Genomic DNA, 27726 nt, shown 5'->3' on the forward strand with positions numbered 1-27726 from the left:
AAATAGGTAATTTTATGTAAGGTTATAAATTACTTAATGTACATTATGTATGGTAGATATGTTATGTAAGTAATTTATCTACTTTACTCAAATCAAATCCATGTTTACTTTTGCTTTCTCAAGGACTCAAACATCATTCATCTGGGTAAATGTCCTGTGTTTGTTCCATCCGAGCACCACAAACCTCATCCTGACACAGATTTATCACTCTTTGTACCCCTGGGAATGAGATGGTGCTGGTTATACATGCGTGTACTTTTCACGCCTAGGTGAGGCAAAATATGACACGTGACACACTTTGTCATGACACCTGGCTAAACACTTGGCACCAATAGCCTGTAAATGAATGTTTTTCTAAGGGATGAAGGAGTAGGAAATTCTAAAAAAGAAGCAAATTTTACACGACATATTTATTTTTTCTAACTTTGTTCATGAGTTAAAGACACAATCTGTATGTACAGCATCTTGTCTGTGAGATCATGGTTGAAATCATTTCCTCTCCATTTCAGGTACATCCCAGTCAGCTAAATGCGAACTGCGTGTACTGTGGTGAAAATCACCCTGTTACAGATCTGACATGTTACTGTACTATAATCACAGACTGCGCCTTTAGTAGCATCAACATCTCCACTCTTAACAATGGAAGCACCAGTGCAAAAAGCAAAGCATACAGTATGTACAATGTATGCATAAAACAGGCAGGCAAGTAAAAGCATTTACACTTACATTCACCGAGAAGCTGTATGCTTCCAACAGAGTACATTACATCACCGCCCACACAGTTAAAACACAGATTATATCTGTAAATAGAAAATAGAGGTAGAAGCGTAAAACTAAATCCGAGTCGTATAATCTAAAATTCCGTTGATTGTCAAATTCCAGCTTAAACTGAGGAGAATATGATTTGGTTTATAATTTGGAATGGAATTTCCTTTTGTGACCATGAGAAACACTTACATAATATTAGGCATAAGAGAGATTCACTTTTAACAATATCAACAGCAGTGAAAGACCTGAGGGAGTATTTTTTTATGTGCTTCTCAAGGAACATGGGCTGATTTAGTCAGAACTGCTAGAAATAATATGAACACTCACTTCAGAACTAAAACTCAAACCATAATCTTTGAACCCAGAGGATTTCCCTTAAATGCACTGTGACTGAAGAAGCTCCCTGTGGCAAAATAGACTCGCAGTTTGGTTTTACATTTTTACACTTTTTTTTTTTTTTTTTTTTTTTTTTTACAAAGCCTGAGTTCTCTTAAATAAATAAGATTAGAATTTGGTGTTTTTACACATTTTGATCAGGCTCACAGAAAATATATTAATATTGAAGTCTGACACAACTCACATTGTCTATGTGTAATCCCTGACTATGAACTGATATAAATTTACCTCCGAGTGATCGTGAGAGTTAATCTTACTGTTCCTTTCCTCGTTACTCCTTAAATACAGATCAGAATGACAGTCAAGCACATACATTTGATTCAGGAGGTAGAAAGACAGCAAAAAGACGCTGATTACAGCAGAGCAAAAGACAGCAGCCGGCTCTCTACCCATTCAAACATTGACCCTATTCACTACATGCAATTAGTCCCTGGACCTCTTAGCTCAGGGGCTGAATAGTGTCTCCTGCGGACTGCCTCTGCCCCCATCTTCTGCCCACCTGCATGCTGCTTCGGCCCTGAAGGAACCCGGTTGTACGGCGTAGTTTGAGGGGATGCCTTTAAGGGCTCACACCCTCCCTCTGACTTCTTGGATGATGTTTTTGGCTCCAGGGTGACTGATGATGGAGACTGAGGAGGTGAGATGGGTGTGAGTGCCAAGCAGACGTCCCCCACGCTGAGCTGGCGGCACTGCAGGCCACAGAGATGGGTAGTCCTCTGAGGGCTGCAGGAAGACCAGCCGTGACCACGCACAAAAAACGGGTACTCCACATAGACATCCACCAACTCCTGGAGGAGGGAAATACATACATACAGTATCCATTAGAATTAAATACAAAAACACAGCTTGGAAGTTGCTCACTAGGGGGTGTTGTTGTTCCAATTTGAAGAATATATTTGTGCTGAAATCAAACAACATGTATAGAGATGGAAATAATGATTTTAGCCTTATATAAAGCCACCAACATACCAGGTTTTTATGTGCCTAATGCGTTCATAAAATTCAGTGGAGACTTTTGGTTTAACTGCAAGTTGGAGTACCGGTAATTATAATTTACACACATCTACCTATGAATTTAAATTATTGTATAGCTCTTTTTTTTTTTTTATTGTTTTCCAAAATGATCTTTATCCTGTCTGTAGCAGTCAGTCCCATGCACTTTCATTTCTACTAAAGACATACAACTTTAAAAACACATTTTTAGCTTTTTAAAAAGATGCTATATTTTCCCCAAAAAATGGCTACTGTAGTTTTTAGCAAATGTTAAACAGGAAAAAGTAGTGCAATTGTTAAGGAATTTTTTTTTTACCCACGAATTAATACAAACCTTCTGTGCTAGTGTATTATGACACCAGGGTCATGTATGCCAAAGTGCCCAAATTCAGGGTAATGAGGGAACAACTCACCCAGCACTCTCAAAGGATAATAATGGAGCTCTATAGCATAGAGGAGTAGTGCAAGCTTTGGCTAAGCATGCCACACTTATTAGATTTAAGATCAATTCATGGCTTTTTCTTTTCATTGAATTTGTTCACAATAGAAAAATATCAATGTCATGTAAAAGCTTGAGGAAAGATGTAATCATTAAGAATTTTGGAGGATTTGTCCTCTACACCTCAACCACCTTCAATCAGTAATGCTTAAAACTATGAATTTATAAACATAAATAAAAAAAATATATCTAAACAACATCCTACACATGACCTGAATGCAGCATGTGGTGGATTTCCTTTGTAAAAAGGACTAATGACAGCTACTTCTGAGGGGTCTGCTGCAAATAATGACACCACAGAGTGATTATTCTTCACCTGGGACTGCTGGTCGTGAAGCAGGATGAGGAGGCGAGAGGTGGAAGAGGAGGCTGATGGGGAGATGCTCTGCACCGTGCAGCAGCTCAGGCACAGGTCTGGACAGGCCAGAGAGCCGAGCAGAAAGTCTTCAGTCTGCAGGTGCTCCACCCGTCTCAGCCGACCGTCTCTGAGCTCGATCAGAGAACCTGCCACAAAGTGAGGGAGCAGCCAGGGGAAATGGTCAGGAGACGCAGAGGAGGAAGAAGCATGCTCGTGAGAGGGGGTAGCTGGGGATGTTGATGTGTTCTCCCTCTTGGTGATGCCTGTGCTATTTGTGTTATCAGGGCAAACTCTTATGAAGGAATGTCCTTTTGTTGATTTGTGCGATGAATCCTGTTGCAGTGTGAGGTCCTCATATGGAGACTGAGGTAGGCACGTGCTCAAAGATAGAGGACTTGCTTTTTCAACGCTGGGAAAATACACAGTTTTTCTGTCTCCTTTCCTCACATATGGACCTTTATGCCTGCCATAGCTCTGCCTCTCTGGGTTCAAACTCTTGTCTCTTAATGTCTTCTCCCAGCCGTTGCTTCCACTTAGTCTGTTGTAACCCTCAGTGACCAGGGAGACAGCACTGACTCTGGAGGCGTAGTGTGGATGGCCCAGGTGCAGTGCAGGTGTCCCACACAAGTGGCTTTGGTGCTGGTAGTGGTGGGAAAAGTCCCATCCAGGGTGCAGAGAACTGAACTCACTCCATTCTGCCCAGCCATGATGCTCCCTAAATACAGGAAGGGCATGAGGTTTGGACCTGGTTGGTGTCTGCATCCAGGGCTGATAAAGAGCAGGGACTCGCCTTGGTACAGGCTGAAACAGGCTGGTGGGTTTTGTTTTCAACTCACTGCGGCTCTTGTAAGGGTATGGTGCCTTGAAATGTGCAGCATCACACTCCTGTTGTTGCTGCTGCTGCTGCAGTGGCGAACTTGGTCTTTGGTCACGCTTTTTGAGTGGGAGGCTGTCCCTGTCTGGAACCAGAGTCGGGTTTGTTGTGAAGCTCATTGGGTCACGCTACCTGTCACTCACACCAACACTGCATGGCCTCCGGCAGAAGTTGAGGTGATGCTGTGATCATGTGACACAGACTCCATTACAGTCTTTGTTTCAGATCCAAGCTCGTCAATCTGACCAATAGACAGAAACAAATATCAATGCACTTTATATTCTGACAAACAAAGCTGAAGAAAATCATTTCACTTGGTGTAAAGAGTCTCTTCCTCCCTGTCACTTCTCTCTCTCCTAAAAGTTTTGACAGAACTTTTCCTCGCCACTCTGAAAGTACCACATGGTGAGATCACTGCCTGTAAATATCCCCTTGACATCTGAACAATAACTTCACAATCAATTTCAAATTGCAGCTTTCCAACCACCAATTGCTGTATTGACAGGGTTCAGTTTAATTGACATCTACCAAATCCTTTGTAAAAAAAAGTTACTATGGTAACAAAGTACTGCACAGTGTGGTTGGTGAGGACAAGGCAAAGTAAAATATTATTGGTTGGAGGTTAGATTTTAACAGTAAATTCACCTTCTTTGAGGTTAATAGTTTGTCTGATTAAACTATTGGTTACATGTTCCACTGGAAATGTAGTATTCAGTGACTAAATATATGCAGGATGTTAAACACACTGACCCAGCATGCATCTTTCTCATGGGACTGAAGTTATCACCAACACCATAGGCTACTGAAACCCCACCATCCTCTTACACGCACGCACAGTATTGAGTCAATTCATTGAGGTGGGCTAAATATAAGCGCCTTGTGGCCACACAACCGTATCTTACCTCAAAGACACTGCAAACACTTTTTTTTTTTTTTTTTTTTTTACACAAAGTGACGCAGAAAGGTAAAGGGCACCGGAAGACTTTTAAAGCCTGTGAAGCTCATGTCATTATGTCATCATTGTAGCCGAGCATCACCACTGAATGGACCTCCTTCACTCTCCCTGACAGGCATGTCTCTGATATGAGCTGTTTCTCTATTATGTGTGTGTGTGTGTGTGTGTGTGGGATCAGGCAACACCCTCACACTGACATTCCTGTGCAAGCACTCAGTGTTATAGTCTGAGACGTGAATAGATAAGTATTTAGTCGGCTAAATGCCTGCAGAGTAAATGTAAATTAATTCAAATAGCATCGAGGTGTGGGTTACTCACTCACAGTGACCTACACAGGTATGATCAGAGCATGACTCAAACAGGCCTAAACTGTAAGGCTCTTTCAGGCTTCGCAACCATATGCGGCGATCATGATCACTGCAGGTCTCACATCTATTGCATAAAATGCAATAGCAATAGTATTTAGTGTGTGTGGAGCCATCATGATGGTGGTAATCTGTGCTGAGGGCAGGATTATTTGCATGTCAGTGGTGACAACATTGCACTTAGAAAGCTTGATGTTTCTTTCTGTGAAAATGCCTAATAAGTTTAAACGGAAACGAATCCAACAAAGAGTTCCTCAGACATTCAGAGGATATATCATAACTGGCTCTTGTGGTAGAAAAAAAAAAGATGTGCAAGAATTTCTCTACACATTAATCAAGTTGTCAAAAAAGACTTACTTACATGCTCCTCCGGTCACCCATCTGTGTCTTTATGCGCATCCGTCTTCATAAAACATGTTCATCCATGTTCACAGCATGAAGACAGACGCTCCACACATACACACATACACACACACACACACACACACACCTGTCTGGCTTGTGGCGTCTTCGAAGGCTGCAGGTGAAAAAGCAAAACAGAGCCGAATGAACAGAGGCATCGAGACAAGCTCAACAGACTGCCTACCAGACTCACACTCCTCCTTTTCTCCTCTCTTCTTTTCGCTTCCCTCCTACTCGCCTTTACATTTTACACTCCCACTCTGCTCAGTCAGTCAGTCAGTCAGTCCTGTTAACCTTTCTCAGACAGGTTTGATGTCTCCCCCTCTTCCTCTTTTTCTTTCTCTCTCACTCTCAATCTCTCACATCTGAACTTGTTCACCCTGTGTTTGCTGCTGAGTAGCACTCCGAGCCTCTCTTCCATTTGTAATCACCCTCCTCTTCCTCTCTCCATATTCCACACACTCTGCCTCACTCTGTAGCACTCTCGTTGGGTGTATAATTAGAAATGAGACTGCTGTGCAACTCCTCAGCTGATGGGAGGCGTATGACTGCCTGATGGCTTTGGCGTTTTGCCCGGTGTAGTGAAGGCGGGAAAGCGTTGCTTTAGACTAGCCTGGATGCACACATCCACAAGCTGGAAAGAAAGGGGACTGAAAAAAACTAAAATCTTGCAATCACATCTACAATCTGAGTTTATGTAGCCCTCACTTGCTGGTAATTCTCCCTGCTGTTTCTCACTTCCTGTTTTTCTCAGCTCAGTGGTCAGATGTGAAATCATATTATTTCATCCCGAATGATCAAGATGCCAAACCTAATGACCTCTTTAAAACTGCTTTTGACCAAAGTATTTAAAGGTCAAGAAAAAGTGCTGATGCCAACCATCTGCAGAAAAAGAAGGCCTTTCATGGTTGTGCAGACAACATCCTATATCTTTAATCTCATTTTAAAACACAAGACAGAGGACATGGCTTTTGCTCCAAGGCTGCCTCAGCAGCACAGCAGCCTTGGTTTCAGCTATTGATTTTGCAAGGCCTCAGCAGGTGAACCCCCAGTCATGGGAAAGCCTACGCATAATTTAGTTTGTGGTGAAAAGGATTTCTCACTTTGAGTCACATTATGCTTCCTCTGCCCACTCTCTCTTTCTGTACCTATCGCTCTCTGTTTTATAAACTGATATCACAAGTACAGACACACACACGCATAGTGCAGGAAGTTCTCAGCATTTTAAGACACTACATTGCATGTCTTTCCACGACTAGCATTTTTAGGCTAAACCACCACAACCACTGACATTTACAAAGAAAGTGTTTTTATTGATTGAAATTGCCAGTCACTCCCACCACTTCCCAACTGCTACTTGTAGCAGCTTGTATTTACAGTTTCACTTTTCAGTTTGGCACCAACACCAAGTGAGTTTCAGTAATGTTTCCATGCATTGGTAGATAAATGTAACTTTTTTCAGTAATTTATAAATAAATAAAATATATTCAAAACTATTTTAAAGGAATATATGTATATACATGTTCTGTTGATCATCATTTTTGTACATGATTAACGAGCTCCCTTGGCTCTTGATGGTACAGATTCTTGTCGTGACTGACACCAGTACCTTTTCTTGCATGTATCTGAAACAAGACGCTCTTCAAAAGCCTCTCTACTATGCCTGTGCTGTTTTAGAAAAAGGCAATGATGTAATTCTGCTTTGTGAAGCCTTTGCACGAAAATATTGTGTAATTATCAACTGCTGCTCAGAGACCCTGGAACTGACACCTCTTGCCCACTAGATGGTGTCCAAGATACAGAAATGATCACACTGTAGTCTGAAAGTTACTTTCCTGACTGATTCACATGTAGTATATGTGACTTTCTGGTGAGAAATGATTACGGTATTTCTTTTTCCCTTGACAATAGATTTCAACACTTTTAAAGAAAAAAACAGAGAGCAACTTAACCAGCAAATTCCTTTAAATATATTTTAGAGAGTCTAAAAAGACACTTAATGATTATACTTTTTTTTTTTTTAAAGGTCTAATTTTATTTAGAAAATTTCAGAAAATCCACTTTTTGCTCAGAATTCAAAATGTATTATTGTGTGAGGGAATACATTGTTATTTTTTAATAACAAAACCTGCAAAAGCCTTTAAATTGTTCAGAGACATCAGTGCTATTTCAATCATTATTAAAGATAATTGAAAATAACGACAATAAGTTCTGTAGCTAATATTGTAACATTTTCTAGTCACTTGACCCTGAAGGTGAAGCAGGAGAGAGAAGGTTTAAATCTCAGACAAAAAAAATGGAGACCGGGAACAAGAGACAGGAAGGGAGGAGGTAAGGGGGAGGGAGGGGGAGTTAGAAGACAAAAATAACAAAGGCATGTGTCTGTCTCTCCTTGGTATTTTCCACTCCGTTACATAAAATCCCTCCTTCCTTCTTCTCAATCCCTTCCCCGCTGCTCTCCCTCAGCTCCTCCCTCCTCCCTGTCATTGGTGAGCTGGCCATCTCCACAGAGCCACAAACTTGTTCTTGCCTTTCGTCCAAGTGGCTCAGAGTCCACGTGGGGAAGGAGAGCAGCAGGGTGGCAGTTTGCATCAGTCCCCCCGGAGCACCTCGAGTGAGCGGAGGAGCTTGGAGATGCTCGTCAGGCTCTCTGCTGAACTCTCACAGGGCTGACCAGCCACCACAAACTCATCACCTCTGACTGACTGTAGCTGACAACTTTCCAGCAACATGAGCTCCTCATCAGCCAACCTGCACCGCAAACGCCTGCCCTGTAAGTGATTCTAAAGCTCCTCTGTACTATTAACAAACGTTATTAGACATAAAGCAGGACTTAAGAGAGACTAACATTCCTCTCCATATTTGGTTGTAAGAAGCAAGTAACACACTCAGCCTGAACATTTAAGGCAAGTTTGTGTGTGCTGTTCGGCTCAACTGTGGGTCTATGATGTTCAATGATATATTTGAATTAAACCCAACCATTGCCGCCACTTGTTTTTATTTTAATCTACATTTGTCCTCTTTAACAGCTTAACAGCGTTTAACACTGTTCAAAGTAGTCAAATGTGTGTCAAGCAAGTGAAGAGAATGTAAAAATTAGCATACTATCTTTGCATTTGATCTATTTTTGAACAAAATGTATTTACAGCTGTGTCACTAGGAGGCATGAACTGTGTGTCTGTGGGTGAGTGTGTCAGATATGATGGTAAAGCCGGTGTGACAGCTCAGCTGGTTAGTTAAATAGGTGCCATTGTATTGATGCTGCCTGAAGTGACTGGTCCAAGTGCTGTGCCAGCCAGAAATCAGACAGGAATGTTGAATCATCACCCTGAGTAATGTTCACTAATTCTAAGTGAATAGGTCACACACTGTGCAGAGAAATAGGGATGTATTACTGTACACACACACACACACACACACACACACACACACACACACACACACACACACACACACACACACACACACACACACACACACACACACACACACACACACACACACACACACACACACACACACACACACACACACACACACACACACACACACACACACACACACACACACACACACACACACACACACACACACACACACACACTTAGGAAAGCTTGGATTGGGGCCACCACACAGCTCCAGAGAAAGATCTCTTATTTCTAATGGGATTGCACCTGCAGATCTCATCAGAGTTGACTCACTGCAACGGGGTCTGGAACCTGTTTCACAGACAATCCAGATAGGACCCAAAATTGAATTAGTCCCACTGAGATCACTGATTTCATGAGGCTAAAAAGGATCAGGGCTGTGACTCCAGAGAAGACATATCCCATCTATTGCTCTGCCCAGGCCTGTAGTTCACTCTGTCTTGTTTTGATCATTGTGGGAAAGTGCCAGAGAGAGCCGGTGTGCTGTGGAGTGATGGACTGACCAGCTGTTAAGAGCATGCTACAGATACATGTGTATTGAGTGAATAAGGAATTGTTTCTATTCTCCATGTTTTTTTTTTGCTTAGTCCCATTGGGCCTGACCCAGATAAGACTGAGGAGGTGTAGATGCTGTTTAATGAGCAAATTAGAGGGGCAGAAATCCCTATCATGTGCTGTCTGTAACCCATAATTGATCACATTCTGAGGGATTCATACAGTGTGCATCTCTGCTATGTTGCTTTGCTTCTCATTGGATCTCAATATATAAGCTAGAAGAGAGACAAATAGGACCAAATGCAACAACCTGAAGAGGGTGTAAGCCCAAATATATAGAGGTGTTTTTCTGAACCTCTTCCTACAGAAGAGATTCTTTTGAGTGCTTAGAGCAGTAGCTATTGAACACGCCGGGGTTATTTTTGGTGAAATAGAGGGTTTTAACAAAATGGCTGTCAAATTCTGTAAAAGACTCATTATAGGCGAACAATTTATTCATTTGCTTAATTTTTTTTATTTCATTACCTATGTTAACAAGTTAAAACAGCTACCCAGCCTGCTCTAAAAGTTCTGTAAAGATCCTGTAAAGTTTCATCTGACTGGATTTGGGTTTAATTATATTGACTAATACTGGCACTGTCATGTTAATAGATGTTACACAATAACACACAATAACAATAATATACAAAAGAGTTTATTTTTTAAGTATTGGTGGTTGCTGTCTTTTTCCAGCAAAGCCACAGACACCACAAAGTAACATGTTATGCTCAACAAGAATACTGGCATGATCATTGCTCACCAATGTGAAAGGACCTCACATGATGCGATAACAGTGATTATTCTATTACAAACAATGCCTCACGCTACACATGCTAAATGTGTGTTTGTGTGTTATTATACCAACATATTTGCATGGATGCTTGCATTAGATTCCTATCAATTCAACAGTCTAAGCTGTGCAGCCCTGGGGACTCAAACCAGCTCCTCATTAGTTTTCTTACAAATCCATCTACTCACTGCTCAGCTGAATCCTCCGTGCACATAGAGAGTAAAATGTCTTCAGGCATACAATGAGTGCCAAGAGCCCTACAAAGAGAGACAGCAGTAATTTATCATGTGAATACTCTTTCCAAATGTGTAAAGCATGTGACACAAAATCATTTGTTTGGTCAGTTAATCACTTTGTTTACTGGGGAGAAGATGTCGCTGGGAGAAAACTGATTCACCTGACAATCCAAGAAAAACGTGGGAAATTGAAGCTGCTGTAATATGTATGTGCTGTATAGATTGTTTCACATCTACAGTGTATTGAATGACTATGTGTGTTGTGGGATGGCTGGTATCCCGCAGAGGAATGTAACCTGACCGTTCCCCTCACCTCCACGTAGTGTTTAGATCATTATTTTGGTTTTAAAGCTGTAGCTTTACTAGTTTCATTCACTCTCTCAAGTCTAACCAAGAGTTGAAACTATTCATGTGTTAATCCATCAGCAGAAGATAATCATCTATGTCACAGTCAAAACACTAAAAACAAACTCTTGCAGGTTAGAGTCTCTTCTAGTAAATTTGTTTGGGTTTAGAGTTGATTGGTTAGTTAAACAATTGAGTTAACATTTCACCTTAAGGTCAGGAAAATTGTTGTGGGCATTATTGTCTGTTTTCTGACAGGTTATATATGAAATAAAAATAGCATAAAGCTGCAGTCCTTAGATATAAAGACCGACTGCTCACAAACTGCTCAGTTCAAACGGCAGACAAAGTGTGGGACTGGCTGGGAAACATGAGTGAGTGAGGTATTTTTCTCAGGGGTTGGAGGAGACCAAAAACAGAGCAAAAAGATGGTGGATATTGGAAATACATTGATCAGTTTGACACATTACAATTGAATGCTAATGTTACTTTTTGTATATGATGGAAGCACATGTTCACCATAAAATACTTGAATGGTGATGACATTGTCTGTTGCCTTGGCAACACGTTCCTGCTACCCCAAAGTGAGGAATCAGCTACAGCAGGAAAGCTCATGAAGTGCTTCTGGAAGGATACACAGTATAGACTATATATGTACAATATACTATATATACATTTAGATGTAGTTTATTGTACAGGATTAATCAAGGAAATGAGAACAATAACAGACATTTTTAATTGGTTTATGTGTGGCGATTTCAGTTTCAAGTTTATCAAAAATAAACAAGAAATACAGTTCTATTACAGTTGCAGTGGAGTATTACGTTTCGCCAACTTTAATAAAGAAATAAAAAATTTGTTTCAAACATAACGAACCCCAAAGCATAAAGAGACATTAGTTGAGCTTACAGTTACACAACATATCAGATGAGCTCGAGTTCGGCTTTAATATTGGTCTAAATTCAGTTATACTTGAAATTGATCACTTCTGTTTTTTGTCACTGTGAAAATATTCAGTAATTAAAACTGTAACAGTGATATGCGGCCCTCGCATGCTGCACGTCGGGGGCATACTTCAAAGAATGAAAAAAAAGTCATAAAATAGCATGTCGTTCAAAATATGAAAAAAGTCACGCTATGGTATATCGTCTAAAATATGAAAAAAGTCATACTGTAGCATTTTGTGCAACTTTATGGAAAAAAAAATCATACAATAGCATGTCGATCAAAATATGAAAAAAGTCACCCTATGAAATGTCTTCCAAAATATGAAAAAAAACTATACTATAGCATGTCGTCGAAATTATAAAAAAAAGTCATACTTTGCATGTCGTCCAAAGAATGACTTTTTTGTCATAATTTGTGGTATAGAATGTCTACCAAAATATGAAAAAAAAGTCATACTATAATATGTCATCCATATTATGGAAAAAAAAGTCATAGTATAGTATGTCATCCAAAATATGACCAAAAAGTCATACTATAGCATGTTGTCAAAAATATCTAAAAAAGTAATACTATAGCACGTTGTCCAAAATATACAAAAAAAAAGTCATACTAAGCATGTCGTCCAAAATATGAAAAAAACTAATCCTATGACATGTCGTCATAGCATAGCACTTTGTCAAAAACATTTTTTTATGGTGTCATAAATATGAAAAAAGCTATAATGTCGTCCAAAATATAACAAAAAGATTCATACTATAGCATGTCGTCCGTTTTACATCATGGACTATATGCATAAGTTAGTCGTCAATAATTAGGACGACATGTTTTACTTTTAGGTTATTACTAATGCAGGAAAATGCAAATCCCTATTGCGTTGCCTGCCATAACTTGAACGGAAGTCATACTTATAGCATGTCGTCAGAAATAGCACAAAAAAATCATACAAAATGACAACTAAATTAAAAATGGCAGACTTCATGTTAAGTTTAGGTCTACATGTCCACCGAATTTCGTGCATGTAGGTAAAACTATGTGCAGTTTAGGGTGCGCTAGTGAGCCATTTGGCCACGCCCACTTGCAAAACCACTACAATACGTCAATTTACGCCACGACTGACACAGGTTCCAAGTTTCAAGAGTTTTTGAGTATGTTAAAGGCGCAGAAAAGGCAATTAAGTTTAAGGAACAAGAATAATCGAGAAAAATAATTCCTTGAAGAACAATAGGGCTTTCGCACCATTCGGTGTTCGGGCCCTAATAATTGCATCTTTGCTGTAAGTGCGACAATACATCATAGTGACATTGCACTGGGTCTTCCAAAGCTTATACAGCAGCTGCAGGCTACCCTGCCTCAACACACAGAGGCAAAATGTCCAAACCTTCTCATAGTTCTCTCGGCTGAGATGGAAATAGCTTTAAACCTCCCTCACAAATATGAGGAGAGGCAGTGAGGCTTTTACAGGGAGAGCAGCGAGAGAATGCAACATGTGAGCATGTGAGGATTTAATAAGTGTCTTTTAGACAGAGAGCATGTATTCAGTCAGCATTCACTGGAAAAGGGAATGTTTACAAATTTCATAATCATACAAAACAGTGAGGGGATTTTCTGTGCTCAGCTGTGTTGCCATATCCTTTATTAGTCTGTTGGCAGTCATCAGAGCAAACTCAGTGCAACTATTTGCTTTAATATAATGCAGTGTTTAACTTGCTGATGCACACAGTGGACATTTTAGCATTAATGGCTGGTTGAATTTCTTCAATAATAGAAAATAATCTTATTCTACTGTTTGATTAATAGCCTTTCTGGATGAGAGGATTTGTACAACATGGCTTTGTCAGTATTTTGTCATCTGGTGAAGCCTTTTGTGTTCATCAGAACTCATGACAGTCTGCTGGTGGGCCTATGCAGGGCAGTGGGACAGGCCACTGACCTACAAATAATCCTATTGTCAGTGTAATCCAATCAAGAGGGAAAGAAGGACAGGGTTAACACTGATGTCATTGTTGTTAGAAGGTGTTGGACAATACTTCATCCCAGCAACAACAGCCAAATATATTATGCAAATGAAAACACACACACATATGCATGCTCTGAGAATATAGACCAAACAGGCGTTCAAACACACATCAACAGCTGTCATAAATAATTCATTGTCCTTGCAGCTGCAGCCCAGGACATGTCAGTTTTTGGAGATATAACAGAGAGGGAGATTAACCAAAAATACAAGTGAGAAAAAACAGAGCAACTATAGTCTCCAAAAATATTCTTTTCCCTTTTACAAGTGTGACCACCTGTCTGTTCCATTTCAGCTCAAGGCATTTTCTCTCTCGAAAAAGAAGAATATACGAGCAAGAAATGCATTGGATTTTTTAAAATTGTAGTTGCTCTAATAGAAATCCGTAAGAGAAATGTCCTTACAGGGACCTTCAGTATATGCTGATCAGGATGTGATGAAGCCCTCAACAGGATGTTTTTTTTTTTTATGGTAGTGATATATTAGTGCTGCAATTAATGGTTTCATCTGTGCTGCTGCTGTTAGGATGAATCTTCCACCTGTAGACAGCCTGTGGCTCCATCATTATTCATGATCACTGAGACACTATTAATTACTGGAAACGCAATGATCCACTAATGACCAGCTGTAGACTGTTAATAGCCTACCGATTCTGTTAAGGTCAATGTTGTGCTTGAAGGTAAATAAGACTGTCAGATAATGAGCACCCAGAACTCCCTCCACAAACATTTTAACTAATCCCTTTCCCATCATATAGATGCTTGTACTCCTCCCATTTAGCCTTTCTGCAACTTGCCTCCCTGACCTCTCCTCGTGCTCCTTCATTGCCCTGCTTCTGCACCCTCTCTTGCTCTCGTCGCAGTCGGGAACATGTTCACTAGAAATAAAATATCTCTCCTCTGACAAACTAAAGTGTTTGGATGGAAAGGGCACCCAGTCTGTTCTCTGTGGTCAAACAAGTGTTACCTCAGGTCTGTCTCAGTGTTCAGAAGTCAGCAATGCCGTAACCATTTATTTGTTATTCTGTATTTATTTGATCATTTATTAAATCTCGTAATTAATTATTTAATTTAATTTCTGTGATGAATTTAATATTTATTCACATATTTATTCAGGTAACTGCTAATTGCTACGTTTCTGTAATAACGTCTGTACTAATTTAGAGATGATGAAAAAGACGTTTTTGTCCTTCGTGCTGAGACTCTTGTTTGCACAGGGAGTAGGCTTTTTTACTTTCTCTTGGCAGTCCGCTATTTAAATCTAATGGTGGGAAGGCTGAGGCAACACATGGTGGTATGTACCACCACCAGAGCCATTTAAACAGTGATGACTTCATCCATTTGCTTAAGGAAACAGCTTCCCAGGAAAAGCCTCAGCTTGGTTGAGAATCAAACTGAGAGTCTGGCAAACTGCTGTATAATCAACGCTGAAGAGGAAATGATGGTTCCCACTGGTGTTTCTGTTTAACTACTGTTTTCTGAGGGGTTTTAGCTCATGCTGCTCTGACAACTAAAAACAACTGGTTCATCTGGAGAGGCTGTTTACTCTGCTTTGTGCTGCTCTGACCTTCCCTTTCTTTGTCACAGGGGAACCTGCCTGTTAGCTCTCATTTTCATTGAACACGGTGATGGGCTAATGGCAGCCTGTGGGTGACACCAAGCCCTCCTATCCTGACAGATCAATGTGTTGCATCCACTGTTTGTGCAGTTGGTGCTTCTAAACTGGCATCTCAAAGGCCTGTCCTTGAAAACATGAAAGAGGCACATGACATGCAGAAGCAAGACAGATACAAAGGGTGGCCTGATTTGTTTTGCATAAATGCACTTGCAAACAAGAACATGTGCTGCATTTAGATAATAAGATTTGGTCATACTGAATAGATTTGTCTTTTATCATGTGGGGAAGATGCATTGCATTTCTTGGATGCTGTGTCAGTCTTTTGAGAAGTCTGTCTCATCATGACACAGTTTTCATGGAAATCTAACAAAAGCATAATGCAGGGAGTCCTCACAATACATGCAGTTACACTCATGTCTTTAATTTAACATCTTTTCATTGGCTTGTAAAGCTAAATTAGCTTTATTTGACAAATTATTGGCTGAGATGAGATGTATTCACTGTCCACTTCATTCAAAATGATTTCCTGTAACTGGCATCATGGCTAAGGAGTGCAGTTCAGTCCCGGTCCCTTACATCTCTGCCTTTGTCTAGCTCTGAATGGGCTCTTTCTCTCTCTGCTGCCCGAGCGGAGGATCTGGGTTTGTCTTTATGTGGGGAGGCAGAGTGGCACGCAGACATGTCCGGCCTGCTCGGTCTCTCTATCTCTCCATCTGTTCCAGTCATTCTCCTTGTCCAGCTGGTCTTGAGTCCTGATCTATGACCTTTTCTTGCTCATGTCCCAGGGCACTGAGAGAAAGGAAGGAAGGAAGGGAGGGAGGGAAGACAGACAGGACAGAGAGGGAGATGGAGAGAGAGACAGGCATAAAGAACGAGCTAGACAGCAAGGAAGAAAACAAAAAAGAAAGAATAAGCTTGAAAGAAAGAAAGAAAGAAAGAAAGAAAGAAAGAAAGAAAGAAAGAAAGAAAGAAAGAAAGAAAGAAAGAAAGAAAGAAAGAAAGAAAGAAAGAAAGAAAGAAAGAAATGAAGTCAAACTCATACATGCAGGCGGTTTTTCCCTCTGTCCTCTCACTTGTGAGCATCGGGCCCTTCTGACATTTTGCGGTATGAAACTAAAGACTTTGGGTTGTGGAGGGGCTGCAGCAGACTGTACATGTGATCCCATCAGCTGTGGACACTGTGGCCAAGCTTTTCTTTTGACAGAGGATTTTCCTTTGTGAATAGTTGTGCTAATCAGAGGTCAGAGGGGTTGTCTGCGGCTAGGGAAGCCGTATCGATCAAGGTGATTCACTGGAAAAAAGAACTGGATAGGGAGGCAAAATCAATGTGAGGACATACATCTCTAAGCTAACCTTTAGCTCTCAGCGGGCCTCAGCCTTTAAGTAGCAACAATCAATGCCGTGCTCAATCAGTGTTTAACTGAGCAGGAAAAAACTTGAGGATAAGCAATTTAACTAAACCTGTCGCTAAATTTGGAAGTCATAATTTTTTTCCAGTGCAAACACGCTATTTAACTGCTGTCTGCAATCGTTTTGAAAAATAAAATCATTCATCCACTACAACTCCAGTGTTTTCTCTAACATGATGTCATCAGCTGGTCACATTAAATGAGGGACTCTTGTCATCTAAACACTCACATCAAACAGACTGCTCCTGATTGTAACTGACGTCTTGCTTTGTCAGCGCTGCTCCTTTTTCTTCCTGAAGGCTCTGAAGACAGTAGCCTTTGTGATTGTGTGACAGTGCAATGAGAAGAGTGTACCACAGACTCACAACCTCAGACATCCACAGATAGAAATGCAGGAAAACAAAATACCAGCTTGTAAAAATACCCTGTCCACCTCAGGGTACCACTTTTTTTGTGAGATTGCAGGGCAGCTGCACCTGTCCAATCACACTGACTGCACTGTCAAGACTCCCGCATTGCATAATCATAATCACATCACCTCCTGTAGGGAACTACAGGCAGTGACGCCTGCTCTCCGTCTCTGGTAAAGATGTGATTGAAATTATTTAAAGTGGAAGTGAGTTGATTTTATACATCAAAGTATATGTGAAAAAAGAAACACTGTAAGGGTCGTGTGGCTCACAAAGCACTGCTGAAAGTCCAATAAACCTTTATCACGGCAGACATTTTAGCTGGTCATAGCAGGAAACGAGCAGAAATAAGTGATAATGTTAGAAATAATAAATCTACTTCCAGGGTGCTGGTATGTGAAATCCTGTCCAACATTATTAAAAGAAGTGCTATGCAACTCGGTTTGACTTAAAAGTATACAATCAATAAGGCACACTTGTTGACTCCAAAAAAATAACTGTCATTATGATTGTCTTTGTTTGGACCTTATAACAGAGGATCAAAACTAGGGACCTGAAAAGCAAGAGTGGAAGAACCTGGATCCAAATCTTTGTCAACATCTCCCGCTCTCCCTGAAACTAGAACAGAAGACATGGTAGAAAAGCACTGATGCCCATATGACCAAGGAAGTAAATGATGTGTTACTGATGGATGAACATAAAGTTAGTCATTAGGCTGTAAGCAGTATTGATGCCACTTCAGGGTCTTTATGAGTGGAGTTTTGGATCTGTGAAAAAGTTGTCACGCTAAAAAAAAGTATTAAGGCATATAAAATGTAACTGAGCTGTTAGATTAGGTAAGAAAGAATAAATATGAGAAAAAATATCAGCACAATGTGATCCAATATTTCAGTCCCATTGTTTGTTCCCACAAAATAAATAATCAATGTGACAGTGCAGATATTGTTAACTCATGAATGTATTTTGTTTTCAGTCTTTGGGCACTATTGTATTTCTGAGGTCTGTCTACACTTGGTACTGCAAGCCCATAGGTGGTGTCAGCTGGACCCTGGGGTTTGGATTGTCCTCTTCCTCTCTTCCCTCCGAAGCTGTCTGCCTGTGTGACTTCAGAGCCAGCGCAATCCCTGCAACCAGGACGCAGGCTGTCAACCAGGGGAAGAGCGGAGCTGCAGTGACAGCCTCGTGTCATGCCGCCACAACAGACATGTGCCCGGGCATGACTCATGGGGGAAGCTGCGCTGATGCAGCACTCCAAATCACCTGTTACTTCTTTTTAGGGCAACTCTGCAGTTTTGGGATTTACAGTGATTGCAGAATTTGCAGCATTTATCAAGTTTTTATAGCTCATCATGAGGACATTAAAGAAAGTTTGTGGCAAAGTTAGTTTCTTGAAATTGTCAGGAACAACCAAGAATTCCGGGTATTCCTGGTAAACATCCTAAGGCGGATGTGTTTCAATACATCACTCACTGGTGTATCTATAGAACTGCTGTGACTGCTGCTCTCAACACAGACTAGATATTCCCAGTTTAGACATGGCTTGAAAGCCTCACCCAATTAGCTCAATCCCTGCCTACAGGTTGTAATAGCTGTGCAAAACTCTGACACCACTCTCATGAGTGCGCAACATATGGATCCTAAGTATCTGATTGCAATATTTCTTAGTGCATAAGTATATTTATTGAAATATGTAACATAACTTAATTTGAAAACAAGTTTGCTTTCTTGCTGATAGTTTGATCTGATGAAGAAAAGAGAATCTCCTGAATCTGTGGCCAGGATAGTTTTTTCTCCTAGATTCTAGTCTTATTTTAAGTTTACCATTTGTTGGCTTCAGGTTCACATTTAGCATGCAAATAAGTGAGTTGAAGTGATCATCTTATGCATCGCTCCTTTCTTGATTCAATGTATCTGAAAATGTTCAATGTCCTTGTTCAATGGCATGTTTTTGTATTTTTTTTTTTTAAATCTATTTTTATGTTTTTCCTTTCTTTGTGTTCTCAGATAATGTCTGTTGCTCAGAGATGACCGTTTGTCTCTTTATCTTCATTTCAAGTGCTTTTTCCTTCACAGTCATAGGCTCTGATGTTTACATTATTTACTGCTTACAGCATTTCCCTCAACATTTTGTAGTCACACTCTGCGGCAGTTCACCCCTGCTTTTGCTCACATTCAACCTGCACTCAGCTTTATTACAATGATGCTGGTGAGAGGGGAAAATGGGATTGTGTGGTATCTTAAACAAGAGTAATTTATCAAGCGACCTGACGGCTTCCGTTTACATAGAAAGCAACATTTAAACCACAAAATAAAATACGAGTGGAAAATGGAGAAGCTAATGGTTATTATATCTACAATATTTTATTGTTCCTCCAGATTCAAACAAATTCAGAGTCAAAAGAGAACAATCCACCTCCTTAGTCTCATTTACAGCTCAATGTCTCCCCCTTCTGGCTACCAACGTTTGACCCCCATGTGCCTGTAAAGTGGGTCTTGTAGTTCTGTGTACCCCACCAGATGATCTCAGACCAGCACACCTACTTCCAGACTGGGAAAACTAGTCTGTGAGGTGTTTGCATCCTTACCTACCGTCTGACCTCCAAACTCCAGGTATCAACTTTTAGGTGAACTCATATCTCTCTTCCTGTATTGTGATTGCCAGCAGAGACAGAGCGTGGACAGAGGCTCCCAGATGTGGACGCAGCGCAGCAGCTCAAGCTGAGAGAGAGACAGCGCTTCTTTGAGGAGGTCTTCCAGCATGATGTGGACGTCTACCTGTCCTCGGCGCACCTTTGCATCAGAGACTACAAGAGACGTGAGTTGGACTGATAGAATTTCAAATACACATTCATACACAGATGGACATAATATCATTGCCTCCCTACTGTTTGCAGCTCCTATTGGCAGCGTCTCTTCTATGGAGGTGAATGTGGACCTGCTGGACCAGATGGAGCTGATTGACATCTCTGACCAAGAGGGTTTGGATGTCTTCTTCAGCTCGGTGGGAGAGGAGGGAGTGCTGGCATCCCCACTGCCAGGTAGGGAAACTAAACAAACATCACACAACTCGGCATCATGCCAAAACACGTAATACACCAGTCCACTACTGCATGCTGTGTCTTGTCTTTTTGCCTTGCAAAGGAGTAAAAAACAATGGGGTCAGTGTTTCTATAAAGAAATCCAGGTTCCTTTCTCAAGGACTTTAAGTGTGGACTTCTGGATTTGATCCATCGAAATTCAACCTGCCTTTCTCTGTGGATATTTTTGCTAAGTGACCTCTGTCACATGACCCTCGTGACATGATGAACTCTGGTCATACGTGCGTGTACTTTTCTCCCTGAGGCGAGGCAAAACGTGACACTGACACAGTATCCTCTATTGGACTGGCGGATGTGTTATAAACTGTGGTGTGATAGTGGCTGGATCACAGGAGATATAACAGCACAACTGCACCTCTAACAATGTTTTTGTCTGACTTTTTAGTCCAAGGAAACAACAACAACAATGAGGAAGCCATCAGTAATGGACCCTTTCGACATGTCCTTGAGAGTCTTGATGCCAAGTCACGCATATCCTCTACATCTTCAAACTCCTCCTCGGACAGCCAGGCGACCAATGCCAACGGGGAAGGCACCCCTGTGGTCGGATCAGACGATGAGGACACACACACCAGCACAGTCAAGCGGAGAGCTGCGTCACCAGAGATAAATGAGGTTTAAAGTCAGAATCCATTTGTCTTCATAGGATCACCCTCTCCACAGAAGATCTCCGCCTGCAGCACGGAAACACCTCAGCTCGGGACGGGAGTGAATTTTGGGATGAGCGTTAATGAAACACGCCTCTCAACTGCGACTGCCTTCCACAAACTTATCACTGCTTTCAACCTTTTCTTTTCAGTTATGAATGGTTAGTCGTGTTGTGCGTGTTTCAGAGATGGTTTCCATGGACTGTAAATATGGAGATTTCCTTTCAATTCTCCATTCCTGTTTGGGCATATTTTGAAGGACACGATTTGTAACTTGTTTTTGACCTCCAGTAATTAATGACTGATGAGTTTTAACACAATGTGGGACCGTAAAGCAACGACAGGAATGAAAAATAGATGAAGCATGACTTGAGTTAATCTGGTAAAAGATGGCTTCTGGTTATCAAATGTAATGTTTTTAAGAGCAACACATTGTCCTGCCAATGCAAATGTATGGTTTTCTAGCCCCAATTTTGACCCTTTTTTCCTTGTAACTATAAAGGAAGAAAAATGTTTTCATGTGTCCCTGAGAGTCAACAAAACATTTCCTGGTTATTTCAAGCTTTTTGGGTGAATGTAAACAAGTGCTTAGCTGCATCCAGACAGCAATTATAAAAGATGCTTCAGGGGAAGCTCCAGGTTGCTACGACTAGAATCCACTGGGGCAGCCTCATAAAAGAACTCATGAGAAGGCATAAACAACCTGAAGTTTGCAGAGAGCTAACACCCCATAGTGTTGGTTGAATCACATCAAATAGTGAAAAAGTGAAAAGTTTCTCAGTCTTTGAAAAAAAAAGAAGATGATTGTTGCGCAAATACTACACGCTGTGGGTAAATAACCTTAAAACAAATGTATCAAAAAGTCAGGTCACTGTAAGCATTGTTAGATTATAAAGAAAACCTGGTAAGCAAACCGTGACGTGTTAAAGGGTACTGGTTGATTATTGTGATTATTATGTTTATGTGTGTATGGGCATGGAAAGCAGAAGGCAGTGTCCTCCTGCCTGTCTGCCTGAAAGCAGTCAGTCGTCACACACTCTGAGTTGGATGAACTGACAAGCATCATGCTCTGCTTCTTCCTCTTGGTATGTGTAACACTTACCTTTTCACTCTCTCTGTATTTACTTTCAAATGAATGCTAGTGCTCAGTTTTATACATTTCTGATTAAATCTAGAATTACTTAAACATGAATCTCTTCTTGTGTTTTTTTTACATCTTTGAAAAGTGACACCAAATATTATCTCAAGGTGTGTAAAATGGTTGAAAGATTTTTGATTATTTTTAATAATCATTCCTTTAACTTTTCTAAAAAAAGATTATGTCTTCTGCTCCAGTCTTATTTCTGTACAAATTCCTGTGCATATACACCTTATAGAAACTGGTTCACCAACTATGACTCGTATACAAGTTCATTTCCCAGTGAAGGGATGACAGAATTATGCAGTCCTGCCTATGGCTGTGAATAAACATTCCTACATTGCACAGTCCAACATTGTAAAGATTGTGCTATTCAGGTTTGGCTGGCTGTTTGTTTTTCAGGGTTATTACTTTTCAAGTGCAATGTGCTCAGAGCTGCTGAGCCATCACAGAAGGATTTGGATCATTATTTCCTTCGAGATTGAAGAGGGGCATCCTGGGCCCTTCCCTTATGTGCTGGGAATGATGAGAAAATTAAAGAAAACGAGTCAGACTTTGGAATTTGTAATTCCAACAGAAAAAGTGATATACTATTTTTTTTAACCTCAACTACCAAATTTCTAGTTTACACACACCAGATATTAATATTAAATATATCTTAGGAATATCAGCGCTTTAATAATTTGTCTTGGACACCTGCCATCATTTTCTTGAATCATTTTCACTTCTATCCAACAATACATTGCACATCAAAAGTTCTTCATCATAGAAATTGATTATTTAATATAAATCTCAGATTTTCAAAAGTTGACTGCAAAATGTTTGATGTTTTGTTGTAGATAAGTGTTGACCACAAGTATCAAATGTACTTTGAACTGTATGGGGAAGGCGTGGATGAGGAGCCAAAGGGAGTCCTCTCCATCCACCTTATATGTTCACAGGGCTGTTGACTGTGAGGAATGCACATTGCTAATGGAAAGACTCAACACACATTGTACACAAACTGGGACTGGGGATGGATAACCACTTTCTAATACTGCTGTAAAATAATTCTGTCGTCATTTGGGATGCAAAGTTTGTCATACACTACTTACTTATATGTAGTTACTGGTGCTGACTTAATGAGTTTGCTCAAGAAACACACTGAAAGGTGCACAGGCTCAATGCTCTAAATACTTTAACTGAATGATGAGGGATTCTGGGCAATCATTGGTGTTCATTTAAAAAAAGATGTAAGTTTTTTTTTTTTACATTTTATCATACATCAAACTTTGCACTTTTGCCAGTATATCAGAAAGGGATATTTCTGAATGCATAGTGGATATGTAGAACAATATGGTGAAAATGATTTTGAGTTTGTTGCACAGCATTATTTTCTTTTGCCCATATTAAATTCATAATATCCGGTATTTTAATCATATTGCTTGATGTTTCCACTTGTAGCTCAAATTTGAGGCCAGAAAGACAGATTTCTCCATTGGCACTAAATTAGGAGTTGAAGTTTCCATATGGGACATCAATGACAACCCACCAGAGACCAGAGAGGAACAACAAACTCGACTTTCCACTATGAAACCAAATCTGTGTCTCCAAACCCTCCAGACACTGAATTCTCTATCAGTGAGTTTAGAGCAATCTCAATGTTTGGATCATGAGGCAAGAATCTCTTTTGTCAGAAACACATCAGATATACAGAAACTCCCAGACCGGCAGTGGCATTTCATGTTGTGCGAGAACTTGACTTGATAAGAGAAACATGATGTATTTATGCAGTACAGAATGCTTGCTGTCTACATGTAAAGTTTTTTGTTGTTGTTATTGTTTCTTAAACCTCAGCAGATTAATTAAAATGAGATGTAGGGTGATTTCAAAGAATATTTGTGTCAGTGACGACAGATTTTTTGCAAAAATTACATCAATATGCAATAGATTTCGACATAATAAACAAGTAGCCGTCCAGTGATAAATAAAACTAAATTAAAACAGTAAATTTTGTGCGACAGGATATTTTAAATACTGTATCTTTTTTTTTTAATTTGCCTTTAATTGTAACCGTCTTTATTTACTTGTGTTAAGGTGGCTGAAATGTTTAGTGCTAGCGGAGGCCAAAGACCACAGTGACGTAGTCAGCCATGTCAGGGATGGCAACAACCACTGTCTTATCATCATTACATTACATTACATTTCATTTAGCTGACGCTTTTATCCAAAGCGACTTACAATAAGCGGTCAGCGGTCAAACCATCTTGGCTTCTCACACACACACACACACACACACACACACACACACACACACACACACACACACACACACACACACACACACACACACACACACACACACACACACACACACACACACACACACACACACACACGTAACCTGATGCTGTTGTACAGTGCATACAGAATTGTTGGGTGAGACATGATGCTGTTGCTACATGAAATTCTATACAGTGGGTGAAAAGAAGAGATTGGCTGACTGTGGCCTCTCTAATAAACTGGGATTCTGGAAATCACAGCCCACTACTGGAGTGACTGGTCAAATCACCATTGAGTCCAGAGGTTCCAGGGAAAGAACTTTTATTCAAACTTAGTTGGTCATATACAGAACGGATTTGGCGGAATAGTCCAAGTGAGCCTGGCCTTTTCAACAGTGGGTATTAGCAGACACCTGTTTGACCTTTTCCAATTAATGTTAGAAAATAAATTAAAAATGTACCGCATTATTAAATTAAAAACTAAAAAAAGACAAACTCATACTTGAGTAGGCCCATTGAATGTATTCACACTCAGTTTAAAACCTATGCATTCTATACATTACAATGACACCCACCTCTATTCTGACATTCAATTACTACATACATGTTTACTCATCTTGCATTTGACCTTGGTATTTTTGAATTCGATTCTATAATTATTATTACAAAAAAAAAAGATTTAATATCACATATAATACTTCGAACCATTTTACAAATATGTTGTAAAATTTCAGCATTTAGACTTTGAGGAAGGGGCTCATCTCAGTAGAAAATGAGGTGTCATATTTCTCCTGTAAAGTGAAGGAGAGGATGTCCTCTGGCCTCTGGAAAGTTGACTTCAGCAAAGGCGATGATCCTGGTGCAGGTCAGCCCCATTCGGTAAAAGTCATCATCCAAGTGGAAGATACCAACGATGCCCCAGTGTTCAACGCGACTGTCAAAGAGGCTTTGCTGGAGGAGAATGCACCCGTGGGAACCTGGGTGGAGAAAGTGACTGCTCTGGATCCTGACTCCAGTCACGCAAGAGATTTTGTGTAATTTGGATTATACATCCAACATGTTTGAGCTCTAATGTGGACACTTATGTTAAAGTGCATTGTATTTGTCCACAGTTACAAGGTGGGAAATGATCCTGCTGGCTGGGTGACAGTGAATCCCCACACAAGTGACATCACTACAGTGAACACACCCGACAGAGAATCTCCTCATGTCGTTAACAGCCTCTACACCATCTTACTGCATGCAGTTGATGATGGTAAATGCACACACAATATTAGGAAAAATATCACTGAGGTGCTTTATGACATTATCTTTTTATGTTGGACAGGTAATCCGCCTATGACAGGCACAGCTACAGTGCAGATCCATGTGATTGACCAGAATGACGACGTGCCACAGCTAACAGTGGACTTTGTGGATGTCTGTGTGTCTTGACAGCCCCTCCAGCCTTTGACCGGATCAAAAGCCCTTCAGAGGGCCTTCCATGTTTGAACTGTTGGGGGATGTCAAAGGAGAATGGAAACTGAATCCTGCATATGGTAGAAACAGCTTTGCTATGCAGTGAAACATGACACAAAAAAAACATAAAAGCCATAAAAATACAGTGAATTTTGTGATAATTTCTCACAGGTTATACACCACTGGCCTGGTGAAGGAGCCTAGTGTGTATGCTGATATACACACAATTGATGTGAAGATCTCTGACATGCAGGGAAAGTTTGGTGTTTACAACCTCCGTGACACCCAACTGTCACAGCCGCAGAGACACTGCAATAAAAGCTGCCTCCGTTGATGTAAGCATAGTGTTTGCCTCACTGTTGTTACTTCTGTGTAAGGACTGGAAACACAGCCTTTTCATTCAGCATTGGAGTACTATGATTTGTACTCAGATTACTCACTGCAAATTTAAATTTGTCATCCAACAGTTCTGTTGCTGATGGCAGTCATTCTTTCGGTCAAAATGAAGTTCAGCAGTTTGCCGACTGGTGATTCAGTTGGAAACACCATCCTCCCATTAAACACTGAGAAACCAGGAACAGACTGCCAGGTTGCCACTTAGAAACATTTGCATACAAACCAGTAAGCCATTTTGATGCAAATTTCATTGACCATTTCATTTTCTTTTAAATGTACCCAACAGTGTCCCGGCAGTGTCTGCGGATAAGAAGCTCCATGGTCCATCTAACTGGCAAAGTCTGCATAATAGTGTGAAAAACACATTTTCAACAAAGGTGAGTACGGATGGAATGACAAACATTTTCCACATGTTCAACTGTAAAAATGAGGTCTGTGTTATATTCTTCACATTTTTGGTGAAGCACAGATATATTTTTTTCACATTCTTCAGTGAAAGCATTCTTTGTAAAAATGTAAGACTGCCATTCTGAATGTGTGAAAACCTTCACCTCAAATGATCTAATGTCATTCTCATCAACAGGATGTGGAGCAAAGCTTCATCTGCAAACACTTTGGAAATGAAAGGGAGGAGGGAACGTCTTTCCTACCAATTCAGCAACAATTGGAACCAGGTAACATGAATTCATTGAAGGTCAATGATATCAGTCAGTAGTAAACATTCAAATAACTATTTGGTCTTTCCTCAAATCTCAAACAACCAGGAGTTTTCCAATAACCGATGGCCACAACTGCACTCAGCAGGCAAAATACCAGTGGTTCAGTTTGAGCTTTTTGTTACTTTGAGGCAGGGGCTGAAGAAACGAAATCTCAAACTTTTGTGTAGTTTGTGGACGAGTACTACGAATTTCCTGCGCAAAAAGAACTCCTGTTATGCGACTGATGCGGTTCTCTTTGTTATTCTTCATCAGGTTGGCAGTATTGTCTTGCCATAATGTCTACTCTGTAGCAACAGTAAAAGCACGCATTTATTTTCACTCACCTTTTTTTTTTTTTTTATTTTCTTCCGTGTACAGAGGCTCGCTTCACTCCAGGAGACAGAAATGGATTTGATGGACTACGAGCCGCATCCCTATGCAGAAGAGGGGGACTCTCACAACTTCTCAGTGAGAATATCACCGTTCCTGACAAGGATTCATTTCTGAAAGTGCTGGAAGACCTGGGCCCAAGGTTCAACCATTTGGCTACCATTTGCAAGCCACCACAAATTATAAACAATGATTTCTGTCTGTAGTCAACAAATGTTTGATCTGTGAGTGAGGAATGTTTTTTGGTAACATTTAGAATCGATAACATTTTTGTTTGTTATCAAGTTTCCCAGTGAGAA

The 27726-nt window shown here is 40.4% G+C and overlaps 2 protein-coding genes and 1 pseudogene across 3 annotated transcripts; 2 read left to right on the plus strand and 1 right to left on the minus strand.

Annotated features, from left to right (window-relative positions):
• Positions 1 to 391: 391 nt before the first annotated feature.
• On the minus strand, positions 392 to 6074 carry LOC138629553 (uncharacterized). 2 transcript variants are annotated; one of them, XM_069713329.1, is made up of 4 exons: positions 5990 to 6074; positions 5570 to 5725; positions 2973 to 4129; positions 392 to 1952 (listed from the first exon to the last, which is right to left on the minus strand). In XM_069713329.1, exons 3-4 carry the CDS (start codon positions 4005 to 4007, stop codon positions 1578 to 1580), a joined length of 1410 nt encoding a protein of 469 aa, XP_069569430.1. In that variant the 5' UTR covers positions 4008 to 4129; positions 5570 to 5725; positions 5990 to 6074; the 3' UTR covers positions 392 to 1577. The 2 variants fall into 2 exon arrangements, with proteins under 2 accessions (XP_069569430.1, XP_069569440.1); XM_069713339.1 differs by having other exon boundaries at positions 5566 to 6016.
• Positions 6075 to 8125: 2051 nt separating this feature from the next.
• On the plus strand, positions 8126 to 22272 carry LOC138629570 (dysbindin-like). The gene is made up of 4 exons (XM_069713363.1): positions 8126 to 8383; positions 20004 to 20156; positions 20236 to 20379; positions 20825 to 22272. The coding sequence occupies exons 1-4, from the start codon at positions 8341 to 8343 to the stop codon at positions 21058 to 21060; spliced, it is 576 nt and encodes a 191-aa protein (XP_069569464.1). The 5' UTR covers positions 8126 to 8340; the 3' UTR covers positions 21061 to 22272.
• Positions 22273 to 22347: 75 nt separating this feature from the next.
• Positions 22348 to 27633, plus strand: LOC138631056 (cadherin-like protein 26; annotated as a pseudogene).
• The last annotated feature ends 93 nt before the right edge of the window (positions 27634 to 27726 follow it).

The sequence above is a fragment of the Brachyistius frenatus genome, unplaced genomic scaffold (assembly GCF_029030835.1).
Source record: "Brachyistius frenatus isolate BFR_SWC_R1_liver_20210118 unplaced genomic scaffold, ASM2903083v1 Contig_4, whole genome shotgun sequence".
Taxonomy (NCBI): Eukaryota; Metazoa; Chordata; class Actinopteri; family Embiotocidae; genus Brachyistius; species Brachyistius frenatus.